This window comes from Pseudorasbora parva, chromosome 6 (assembly GCF_024679245.1).
Source record: "Pseudorasbora parva isolate DD20220531a chromosome 6, ASM2467924v1, whole genome shotgun sequence".
Lineage (NCBI taxonomy): Eukaryota > Metazoa > Chordata > Actinopteri > Cypriniformes > Gobionidae > Pseudorasbora > Pseudorasbora parva.
The window spans coordinates 2959606-2972752 of record NC_090177.1 but is presented as its reverse complement, the minus strand read 5'-3'; the positions used below and the strand labels follow the sequence as shown (position 1 = coordinate 2972752).

Here is a 13147-nt window from a genome sequence, read left to right as displayed (position 1 = left end):
CCACATTGAGACGCGTTTAGCTGAATACGTATAACATTACATTTTGTATTGCATCGGCTTTTCAAACAGGCGGATTCTCTGTTTTTGGAGACTGAAACTGAGACTTTTTAAAACTGATTCAAAAGTATATTTCTATCCGTATATTTGGTGACACGATGATGTCATGTGTAAAACGCAGATGGACTAGCTATTATTGGTTTTATATGTAGCTGGAGAAAGTAACGTTAGCTTCATAAGGTAATATGCCACTATCTTGGTCAATTAATATAAGGTGACCGTCACTTTTATCATATGTTAATACTAGCTACATATAATATTGATTTAATAATGATCTACTTATTCATATATCTCTGAGTTTCAAAATAAATGTTTATTAGAATGATTGATGAACGTGGGGAGCGACACAGCGCGTGTTCCAATGAACAACGTATTGCTGGTGCTGGTTCTCTCATTTACTGTTTTATGTTGGTAATGATAAACTAAATTGAAATTTATTTCCTTATTGAACAGTTGATATACAGAATGTTCGACAATCGCGGATGCCATGTCAACATATCTATAATTTGAGTAACTCAAATTATGATGCGCGGTTAATATGTTAAAGGGGGGGTGAAACACTCAGTTTCAGTCAATCTCATGTCAATCTTGAGTCCCTATAGAGTAGTATTGCATCCTTCATATCTCCGAAAAGTCTTTAGTTTTATCATATTTATAAAAGAAATATAGGCTGTACCGAGTCTTTCCGGAAAAAACCGAGCGCCTGGAGGCGTATCGTGTGGGCGGAGCTAAAGAATGACAAGCGCGCAAAGCGGTGACGTCCTCAAGCGTGGAGAAACCCATGGCTATCTCAGCTAATACAGATAATGATCCACAATCAAATCTGAGGGAGAAATAAATTGAACAGGAGAAACGGCAACAGCAGGACGTCCGTCTCTGTGGTATGTAAGTTACTGTATTTAATGGCCTATCCACATTTCTGTGTGTTTACTCGCAGTGTATGAGGACATGATTCGGTTTATGGACTATTGTATGCGACTAGACCTTAGAAGTAGCAAGCAAAACGGTTTTGCACGTCAGACTAGTGTAACGTTATACACAGAACAACAATGGAGTAACCGTTAGCGCATTTGAATGACGAAGCACGCGATTGTTGTCTATTACTGATGTTTACTCATGCGACGGTAGACAATAGCAGAGACATTTGAAGCAGTTTAAGTTAACTCACCGTCGAACCTTTATCGCTGGGACCGCTCCGTCAGAAACACACTTCTTTGGTATGATTTGGTAAAGTCCTGTGACAGCAGTGGTGTGTAAATCCATTTTGAGACGCAACTGAAACGATGTTGTCAAGCTTCCCGTCATTTCTGCGTTCAAATCGGTTCAAATGCAGCGCTGCCTTCCCAGAATGCTGTGCTGAAGCGTTGAAGTCGCTCGACGTCACCCATAGGAATAAAGTGGAGCGCGGCGCCATTCACGGACGACTGGATCTGCAGCTGAGAGACTGTTTACAGCGTGCTCTAGTCACGCGCGCGCGCACCCTACCGGGAGAAGAGCCCGTACGGCCCATACAAGGACCTTCCGCTCTTATTAACGTCAAATAGACCCATACTCGAAAAAAACTCGTCGAAACTTGTGAGAAACCGGAAGGAGTATTTTTGACACAGAAATACTCCATCAAACGTCCAACATTAGTTTTTGAAACTTTGTCTATGTTTAGGATGGGAATCCAAGTCTTTAACAGCGTAAAAAGCTCAGTATGCATGAAACAGCATTTCACCCCCCCTTTAACATAGCCTACCAACTTATAGGTGTGTTGACATAGCGACCGCCCGCACAACATTCTGTCTCGCACATTAGCTAACGTTACTGATAAGTTTGTTAAGTAACGGTAGCTCGCTGCTATTTCATTAGATTGACATTATATAAAGTGAAAAGCCGTAACTAAACTTAACAATAATAGAGATGTAATATAACAATTACCTTGTCAGTGAACATGTTTTCTGCTGGAGATGCCAGATTCGCTGGTTGACAGTGGCAATAATGACAACAACTCCCATGAGCCCACGCACTTTCCCGACGTCATTAAAGTACGTCTGTTGTTATTATTTTGAATGAGTGACCCCTAGTGGCCAAAAGTTGCATACTGCACGTTTAACTTAAAAAAGTAAGTAACCTGGTTACCTTAAAATTGAGTTTATTGAAATTAAAAATTTTTAGTTGATACAATGAAGGAAATTTGTTTAGTAAATAGAAACTCAAAATAAACCACATAAAAAATCTGATAAAGAATGAAAATAGCACTATTTGGCTTCACTGCGTGTTCAGAAATAAAACACACAAAATCTTTTAATAATATTTTAGTAAAGGTTGTCCAATCTCAAAAAAATGGTCATTTATTAACTCAAAATGTATTTCAATGAACTCAATTTTAAGCCAACCAGGTAACTTTTTCTAAATAATTTTTACAGTGTAGCATAAAATGTAAAATACATTTCTGCACATTATACTTGTTAATTCTGTGTGGTTTGTAGCTGGTTGCTCTTGGAGAGTGATATCTGAAGCGCTCAAAAGGCACACCTCACACACTCCAGATCATTCACACATCACCCGGGGACTGACCTGCTCCACGGTGTAAGCAATGTGTGTGTAGACGTCGTTCTGTGTGTAAACGGCGTAGGTGTTCGTGCTGCTCTCGGTGAAGTTTTTCAGGAACAGATGCCTGAATGCCATGAGATTCTCCTCCTTAAACTGAACCACCATCTGATTACTGAGACCGAATGACACCAGCTACACACAAACACACAACGATAAAGCAGTCAGAATAGCTTTTTAACCCAACATTTCTGACTGTAAAGCCCTATTCGGACGGTAATTGTTTCACGTGGGGTCGTAAGGTATTTACATCATTGACAGGAGCTAGTCTGTGATTTTATTGCCGTCTGAATCCAGAATGTCAGTGTTTTTCTCCCACCACCCGTGTTAAAATCCCTGGACGAATTACCTCCTGTTTTTAGACTAACACAAGGCCACACCGGTGATTTAACTGCCGTCTGAATCCACATCTCTGAGTTTAAGAAGAGATCACTTCAAAATTCTCTTATTTTACTCATCACTGTATAATGTACAATGCACTTCAATGGTCATCTCTGTATGTGAGAAGACATACTCACTGGCTTAATTTTATATTTAAATGTATTTATTTTAACTATCCCAGTTATCTTCAACGATACTCTGTACCTTTTTCTTCAAATTACCATGTTAGGCACTCTGTCCAGACTTATTTTGTTGCTTTTCGTGCACACAAAACTATTGGCAAAAGATTATTTATGTATAAAGCTCCAAAGGACTGGAATAATTTACCTGCTGATATTAGATCTATTACATCTTTTAGGTTGTTTAAACAATCTTTATTATCCTATCTTAAGGTTGATTGTACATGTTATCATTGATACTGTCACTGTTGTTCATTGTTTTTGTTTGTTTTTTACTTATATTTTTCTTTAGTTATAATGGTACTTTTTGCAGAGTTTATTTTGTTTTGTATCTATCATTTATTTTGTATTCATTTTATTTTTTGTGGTGTAAAATGTTTTTATTTATTTATTTGTATTATATATATATATATATATATATATATATATATATATATATATATATATATATATATATATATATATATATATATATATACTGTTTGTTTTGTTTTTTTGGTAAATTGTATTTGTAATTGTTTTGTAACTTTGTCTTGATTGTACATTAGGACCCCCTCAAAAACAAGATGGTACATCTCAAGAGGTTAATCCTATTAATAAATTAAATTCAAAATTAACTGTTTTTTATCCTTTTTGACCCCTGCGGAGACCCGTAACGTTGCGTTTCGCTGTAATTCAGATGCATTTTAAAGATATAGCCTACACTTTTATTACTGAAATGCTGGAAAGTATTTACAAGAATAATCTTTCATCACCGCTCAAAAGAGAAAGAAAAAAAAACACGTAAACATATGAAATAAGGTGTTATTTCGGCAGTAACGTTATATAGGTTACATTTGCAGCATTGACTTATTTCCGCTCATTTCCACATTTTTAAAATGACATCTTCCTTTTTTTAAACAGATTTAAATCATTAAATATTTGTATTGTTAAATTAGACATGATTTTATTCTTATTATTCCAAGCATATGACATTTTTACAGCAGATGATCATTCGACTGAGCACGTGAGCGGCATTCCCAGGAGCGCAGGATCACAAAACTCGCTCCTACACTGGGAATAATGCCACCGTCACGTGCTATTGGAAATTTGATAATTCCCACTTCTGAAGTCGTGATTACGAGCTTATCCCATTCAAATTTTGAAATGGGAGGGCGTTCATGTGCCATTTTTTCCTAAGAACTTTTCGCAAAAACGAACATTTGTGCTGGTTTGGTGTTTGAGATATTAAACATTATTTTTTTGGGTTGTGTGACGTCACTCTCCACCCCATTTCATTCAAATCACTCCAAACAGGTACCATTCGTTTGTGCTCGATTTGTGCCATTAAAACAAACACTGTATCTATTTTTCTTTAGGATATTTTCAGTGTGTTTAAAATACAAAATATGCTTCAAATGATTATTAATTTATGTAAATATGTACTACTTTAACGACAAGACAATGAAATTGAAAAATGCGGGAAAAAACTAATAAAACATGCCTCCCATCTGCTATTTTTAACGGTTATGCCACGCCCATCTCGTGAACTTAGGTATCAAAATTATTCCCAAACTTCCCAGTGGTAAACACGACATCTGAGGGCATTCATGAGCAATTTACACCTCGGAAACTCGTATTTACGATAATTCGTGAAGGCAGCATAAATCCCCATCCGAATGCACGAGTTTATCACTGAGGTGCCATAGTCAGCTGCAAATATGGTTTGACCCCCAAAATAATTCTAACAAAAGGTTTCTCAGTGGTTTACAGTAGTATCAGATGTACTTAAAAACAAAGTTTGACTCCAAGAAAGTTCCCATTTTCAAGTCCAATGGATTCATAGACCCAGAAAACATCGGGTTAGACACCAAGATTACTCGGCTAGGTCAAATAATGAAGGAGTTAGGATAACCCTAGGGTAGGGGATTTAAGGGCTTCCTTAATCTCGTGTCAATCTTGAGTACCTATAGAGTAGTATTGCATCCTTCATATCTCCGAAAAGTCTTTAGTTTTATTATACTTATATAGAAATATAGGCTGTACCGAGTCTTTCCGGAACAAAAAGAGCGTCTGGAGGCGTATCAAGTGGGCGGAGCTAAAGAATGACGAGGCGTATCGAGTGAGCGGAGCTAAAGAATGACGAGGCGTATCGAGTGGGCGGAGCTAAAGAATGACGAGGCGTATCGAGTGGGCGGAGCTAAAGAATGACGAGGCGTATCGAGTGGGCGGAGCTAAAGAATGACGAGGCGTATCGAGTGGGCGGAGCTAAAGAATGACAAGGCGTATCGAGTGGGCGGAGCTAAAGAATGACGAGGCGTATCGTGTGGGCGGAGCTAAAGAATGACGAGGCGTATCGTGTGGGCGGAGCTAAAGAATGACGAGGCGTATCGAGTGGGCGGAGCTAAAGAATGACGAGTGCGCACAAAGCAGTGACGTCCTCAAGCGTGGAGAAGAAAACGCTACCCTAAATAAACTCATGGCTATCAATCAGATTCAGATAATAGAGATATGATCCAGAATCAGATCCGGAGGCTGAAATAAACTGAACAGGAGAAACAGCAGCAGCAGGACGTCCGTCTCTGTGGTATGGACTGTATTTAGTGGCCTGTCAACATTTGTGTGTGTTTACTCGCAGTTTATGAGGACATGATTCGGTTTATGGACTATTGTATGCGACTAAACCTTAGCAGTAGCAAGCAAAACGGTTTTGCACGTCAGACTAGTGTAACGTTATACAGAGAACAACAATGGAGTCCGTTAGCGCATTTGAATGACGAAGCACGCTTTGTGAGAACGCTAGGTTTATGTTTGGGTGGTTTTACAATAATCAAACTGACACCTATAGTGGTCAGCTAAACAACTGTATTTAAACACACACCACAGATCGCATGCTCCATTGATAAATTAACTAACGTTATACACGATCGTGTCGTTTACTGATGTTTACTCACGCGACGATAGCCGACGGCACAGACATTTGAAGCAGTTTAACTCACCGGCTGCTTCCAAAGCAGGACCGAACCTTTATCGCTGGGACCGCTCCGTCAAAAACACACTTCTTTGGTATGATTTGGTGAAGTCCTGACAGCAGTGAACGGTGGAGATCCACTTTTGAGACGCGACTGAAGCGATGTTGTGAAGCTTCCCGTCATTTCTGCGTTCAAATCGGTTCAAATGCAGCGCTGCCTTCCCAGAATGCTGTGCTGAAGCGTTGAAGCCGCTCGACGTCACCCATAGGAATAAAGTGGAGCGCGGCGCGGACTATAACGACAGAAGTGTTCACGGACGACTGGATCTGCAGCTGAGAGTGTGTATGGGCGTGCATTTCCTCTCTCGCTCTAGTCACGCGCGCGCGCACCCTTCCGGGAGAAGAGCCCGTACGGCCCATACAAGGACCTTCCGCTCTATTAACGTCAAGCCGACCCATACTCGAAAAAAACTCTCCGAAACTTGTGAGAAACCGGAAGGAGTATTTTTGACACAGAAATACTCCATCAAATGTCCAACATTAGTTTTTGAAACTTTGTCTATGTTTAGGATGGGAATCCAAGTCTTTAACAGTGTAAAGCTCAGTATGCATGACACAGCATTTCACCGCCCCTTTAAGGACACCTAACACTAAAAAAACAGGGTTTTTTTCAAGTTTTTTTTAGAGTTAGGTGGGTTTTCATATATGCAGACACCTAGCGTGCAAATTTATTTTTACAGACGTCCACATGAGAAACAATTACGTCCAAATAGGGAAGTACAAGTCTTCATACGGCACCTGTATGGTGACCACAGCGATTTTTACGATCTGCAGAATCAGTTTCCAGGGCTTTCTTCTGCGAGCTTTGTACTTGTCACAGGGGTTCATGAAGAAATACTTGAGCTTCCTCCTGAACTTCTCCTCCTCCTCCTCCTCCGGCTCCAGGACAGTGTGTGATCCGGACCAGTTTCCATTGGGATCGTTTACACACCAGACTTCACTGGAGTCGTCCATGTCTGAAGAAACATCTGCATTAGGATCAACATTCACATCTCTCCGTCTTCAAATATTCATACTCTTGTGTAATCGACGCGCCATCCTCAATAAACCCGTCTCTTGCGTGATACCCAGAAATGTTGAATATTCAGATCTAATATGATTTCTGACCTGTTGGCAGAATAATAATCATACACTGTGTGTTAATAGGCCAGAGGAGAACTGAGTCTGGTTTATTTTTCTCCATCATGCCCTGATGGAGTTTCGGTTCCTTTGGTCGCCTTTGGCTTGGCTTGCTCAGTTGGGGACACTAAAATTATGATCAAAGTTATTCAACTGAATATACAAATAAAATGTATGAATTAGGTCTTATTTAACTCTATAAATATAATACTGATCTGCCAACATTGTCGCTATATGATAAATTAAAATAAGCTGATAACATCACTGTTTTCTCCAGAACGACTGCACAACCAAATCTAATTCTGTTGCAATATTATCCTGTTTGACACTGTGAAGCTGCTTTGAAACAATCGGCATTGTAAAAGCACTTTAAAACTGACTTGACTTCAAACCCTACAACGCTGCGGTGTTTGTATGCTAGTATCCAAGATGGGATTCAGGATTATATTTTAAAATATTTATCTGTAGGTCTGTTTCATGACTTTGTTTTTTGTCTTTAATTTGTACGTATTCTATCAGATTATTCGTAGTGTTATTACGAACATCTATTACGAACTACGAACAAAGATTACGAATCATATGATGATATTTTGTGCATTATTTACTGGTTTTTACATTCAGAAACATCATAACTAATCAGTAATAGGCTATTTTCTGCACTGCTTTTGAGGCTCTCTCCTGAACGCTGGGTAATGATGGGCGTGTCACGGAGACTTAGAAGTAAACACCCATTGATAGGATCAAAATAATTTAATTAGCTTTTATAAGTAAAATTTATTTTAATTTGTGGCTAGAATGAGAATTCATTTCATTGAACTGATTCCACTCAAGTATTTTTAATAAATGTATGACAATCTTAATATTATAGTTGGTTAGAAAAAAAAAAGAATACCTTTTAATAATCAGCTTTCCGTATTATCATTTAATAAAATATCACCTTATATAAATACATTTTATTTTTATATATATATATATATATATATATATATTATATATATATATATATATATATATATATATATATATATTATATATATATATATATATATACACACACACACACACACTTTTATGTTAACTGTGATTAATCGTGATTCAATTTGAAAGCAAATATATTACATTATTATTTATTTTTTTCCATTGTTTTACCAGGGTAGTCACATTGAGACAGTAGTCTCTTTTTCAAGTGAGCCCTATTATATATATAAAATTATAATTTGGGTATTTTTAAAATACGTTAATGACACAATGATGCAATCCTTAAATATTATAGTTGGTTAGACCTTTAATAATCAGTTTTCAGGGCTATCGTTACAAAAAATATCATATATAAATAAAAAATTAAATTATGTGTGTGTGTGTGTATTTATATTATATAAAGCAGTTTACACGTTTAGGTTAGATGTGATTAATCGATTTCACAGCATTTATGTATATACATTTTGGCTGTTTTTAAACCAAATATAGGATTTACAAAATAATAATAAATAATAATGCGTTCGATTTATATAGTGCTTTTCAAGGCACTCAAAGCGCTTTACATAGAAGGGGTGAATCTATGGAGCCAGAATGGTGACTTTAAAATTTGGCATCACAAATTAAAATTGTCATTGAAAACAAAAGCAGAACTGAAAAAGGAAACATTGGCATTGAAACATTTGCATTGAAAACAGTTGTATTGGCATTGAAACAAGTATTGGCACTGAAAAAATAAAATTATTAAAATATTACAATCGTATTCTTTTATTGAATTGGGATCAACACGGCTAATGTTAGTAGGCTAATTTACATGTTTCAGTCGACGTCGGAAAAAACAAAACAGCATAACGGCCGTTAAAAGTTAACCAAGCCGGCCAGGTTGCACGAGAAAACATATAAATGGCAGATAAAAAATATAAAAAAAGACTTAAACTTGCGGCTTGGAAGTTCCCGGTAAACTGGACATTAGTCATGCAGCTTCAGAGCTGGTGACGGCTTCAGTATACCTATATGCAAATGATATGCAAACTACACTCTACTTACCCCTCCCCTCAGACCCCGCCCCTCTCCACGCCAAAACAGTGACAGAAAGTTGAAACTGAAAATCAGTGACATTGAAAAAAAACTGACATTGTAAAAAAAAACTGTCACTAAAAAAGAGTGACATGAAGAAAAAATCTGAAGATTGTCATTGAAAAATACAAATAAATCCCAATTCAATAAAAGAATACGATTGTAATATTTTAATAATTTTATTTTTTCAGTGCCAATACTTGTTTCAATGCCAATACAACTGTTTTCAATGCAAATGTTTCAATGCCAATGTTTCCTTTTTCAGTTCTGCTTTTGTTTTCAATGACAATTTTAATTTGTGATGCCAAATTTTAAAGTCACCATTCTGGCTCCATATGAATCTCCTCAACCACCACCAATGTGCAGCACCACCTGGATGATGCGACGGCAGCCATATTGCGCCAGAACGCTCACCACACACCAGCTGATTGGTGGAGAGGAGACCGAGTGATGAAGCCAATCAAGTTATGGGGATTATTAGGAGGCCATGATGGACAGGGGCCAATGGGCAAATTTGGCCAGGATGCCGGGGTTACACCCCTACTCTTTTTCCGAAAGACATCCTGGGATTTTTAATGACCACAGGGAGTCAGGACCTCGGTTTAACGTCTCATCCGAAGGATGGTGCTCTTTCGTCAGTATAGTGTCCCCATCACTATACTGGGGCGTTAGGAACCACACAGACCACAGGGTGAGCGCCCCCTGCTGGCCTCACTAACACCTCTACCAGCAGCTCCTGGTTTTCCCAGTTGGTCTCTCATCCAGGTACTGACCAGGCTCAGCCCTGCTTAGCTTCAGTGGGAAACCAATCTTGGGCTACAGGGTGATATGGCTGCTGGCAAATCAACAAAAGCATAATATATGCCAGAAATCATTTCAAAGAAATCATTGTATATATATATATATATATATATATATATATATATATATATATATATATATATATATATATATATATATATATATATTAGTTTTAATAGGCCAGATCACATTATTTTAAAACAGCTAAGAAAATAACAGTACTAATATTGCAATAAGTTCAATTATGAAATGGACAATTTTTTGAACAAGATAATAGTGTCGTCGTTATTCAGCTTAATTTAGTTCAATCGTGATTCCGTTCAGTTCAATAGGTAACACTATAAATATTGATGTTATGTTACATATAATTATTTGGTTAAAAAAAAAACTTATAATAAATATCAACTCCAGGAAGCAAACAGTAATTCATGCTGATATAACCTGTATAATCATCAGCATATATAAATCTAGCTATAAATCACCAAAGAGAACATATATGAGTGTTGTAAAACATCTCTAAAATGTCACATGTTCCTATTAACATGTCCATAAACTCAACATGACCCACTTCATCTCTGAAGCTCTTGCTTTTATTAATAAAAATATGGTGCAGACGTGCAGTAATGCGGCTCTTCCACCTGTCAGAGGCTGATGGACTGAATCCAGCTCACCTTCATCTGTGATTAATTGATCCACATTCCTCACGGTGTCACCTGACACTCATCATATGATCCCATCACACCTGAGCCATCACAAACTACAGTTCCTCATGGAAAACATTCACTTTGAAATGATTTCTGGCGCATATTGTGCTTTTGTAAATCCTAATGTGACATAAAAACACTACGTGATGAGATGAAAAGATTCACACACAGATCTAAAAGGTCATAAATATCACACACACACATACACACACACATATATACATATATATATATATATATATATATACATATATATATATATATATATATATATATATATATATATATATATATATATATATATATATATATATATATATATACACACACACACACACACTATGTAGAAATTATGGCATAGTAAGCATACTAACTAATATTTGACATACTAAGTCTTAGTAGCTGTCATAATTTCAGTCTTTTATATCATAATTAAGATTTATATAGGGTGGAAATGGGCTTCCATAAGGATCTGGTGTGTTTATCGTCGTTTAAAACGGACCAGAATTTCGAAACTCAAACCATTACATGCGAAATCAAAACCTAAGGCAACTTTTCACAGTATTTTCAGCAGAACAGCTCAATAAAATCATGATTTCGTCAGTAACTCACCAAGTACAGCGAATCGATGTCGTCAAATAGTTCTCAAGCGGCAGAGGAATGAGCACATTTGTCTTTATTCTGAGATAACTTCCATAAAGTACATACAAATCTGAACTAAATTCGGATTAAAGTGCCTTGTGTTTCAAACGCGCTCTGTGTCGACAGCCAACAGGTGAAGGGGGCGGGGCTACTGCTAAACAACGCGACGATTGGGTGTGCTGGCTGTCAATCACACGAATGCCCGCCTCTGAAACCAATAGTAACCGTCTGTGATGCCGGAAACTGATGTGTGGAGACAGTTTAATCCTCGGAATAATGTTTTTATTCTATAAAGTGACTCTATAAAGCGTTTTAATAAGAGAGGTAAGGGTTATGAATCCTACTGAGATTATTTATATATTAAAAAAATATTGCATGGGGGTAAATCGTAATGACGCTGTTAAAGTAACGTTACATCAGTTTTAACGTTATATCTCGCTCGCGTGTGTCCGTGACGATGTGTTAAAAGTTACATTTTTTGGGCTTTTATCTATTTATGCTGCGCTTAAATCCACAAAAGCAGTAAATATATGGTAACGTTATATGAATACTGTAATCATTCAATACCTTCTGATTCCATCGCTGTAACAGTGCAGTTTTAAGAGCAGGACCTTCATTTAAGTCACATTTAAAATCAGTTTTGTGTTTAATGAATTTCATTTTACAGTAATTTTACAATATATATCATTTTAAAGACGATCCCGTAATCTGAGACTGTTTGAAAGCACACAAAAAAGTTACTACATACTATAGTAGGGAAGTAGGCCTACTTTGAGATTCTTCGGAATGAAAAGTGCATTATAAATAAAAACTATTAGTAGTAGTAGTAGTATTAGTAGTAGTAGTAGTAGTAGTAGTAGTAGTAGTAGTAGTATACGTATGTATGCAGCGCTGCTGTCGAATGCTGCCCTTCTACTTCCGGTGAGATTCTGAAGTGTGCATATGATGCATTACTAATTCAAAATATTTCAGACGCAGTAATACGTTTTTTTGTTTTTTTTTTGTTTTTGTTTTTTGTTTGTAGGCTTCTATATAGTAAAGACGTGTGTGTTTTCGGACGCAGACATACTTTTTCCCACCTACTATATAGTTGGGTAGTATGAAACTTTTGACGCAGCCATACTGTTTTTGGCCTACAATATAGTATGGAAATATACTATTTTGGACGAAGCTAGGCCTTTATTGTTATTTTTTATTTTTTGTCTACTATATAGTAGGGAAGTGTGAGATTTTAGACAGTCTTACTCTTTCCCCACTTACTATATAGTCGGAAAGGACATGATTACGGACACAGCCATATAGTTTTTTGCCTACTATATAGTCAGGAAGGATGAGATTTTGGACAGAGCTAGGCCTATATTGTTGGATTGTTTTATTTATTTATTTTTGCCTACTATATAGTAGAGTAATTATAGCATTTTGGACAGCAGCCATACTGTTTTTTCACCTATTATATAGTAGTGAAGTGTGAGATTTTGGACAGCAGCCATACTGTTTTTTCGCCTATTATATAGTAGGGAAGTGTGAGATTTTGGACAGCAGCCATACTGTTTTTTCGCCTATTATATAGTAGGGAAGTGTGAGATTTTGGACGCAGCCAAAGATTT

General features: G+C 37.0%; 2 protein-coding genes across 4 annotated transcripts in view; one reads left to right on the top strand and one right to left on the bottom strand.

The window, feature by feature from the left end:
* Nucleotides 1-11658, bottom strand: part of mcoln3b (mucolipin TRP cation channel 3b) — a 76784-nt gene extending 65126 nt beyond the window's left edge. The window contains exons 1-3 of one of the 2 annotated variants that reach the window (XM_067445323.1): nucleotides 11511-11658; nucleotides 6961-7178; nucleotides 2620-2787 (exon numbers count right to left, since the gene is read on the bottom strand). In XM_067445323.1, the coding sequence (XP_067301424.1) occupies nucleotides 2620-2787; nucleotides 6961-7176 (384 nt within the window). In that variant the 5' untranslated portion in view covers nucleotides 7177-7178; nucleotides 11511-11658. Of the gene's footprint in view, nucleotides 1-2619; nucleotides 2788-6960; nucleotides 7191-11510 lie in introns of both variants that reach the window. The other variant, XM_067445324.1, reaches the window with a different exon arrangement.
* A 102-nt stretch (nucleotides 11659-11760) lies between these two features.
* dnai3 (dynein axonemal intermediate chain 3) overlaps nucleotides 11761-13147 on the top strand; it is a 65522-nt gene continuing 64135 nt past the window's right edge. The window contains exon 1 of one of the 2 annotated variants that reach the window (XM_067445321.1): nucleotides 11761-11864. The gene's annotated coding sequence lies outside the window, so the exon portion shown is untranslated. The remainder of the gene's footprint in view (nucleotides 11865-13147) is intronic. The other variant, XM_067445322.1, reaches the window with a different exon arrangement.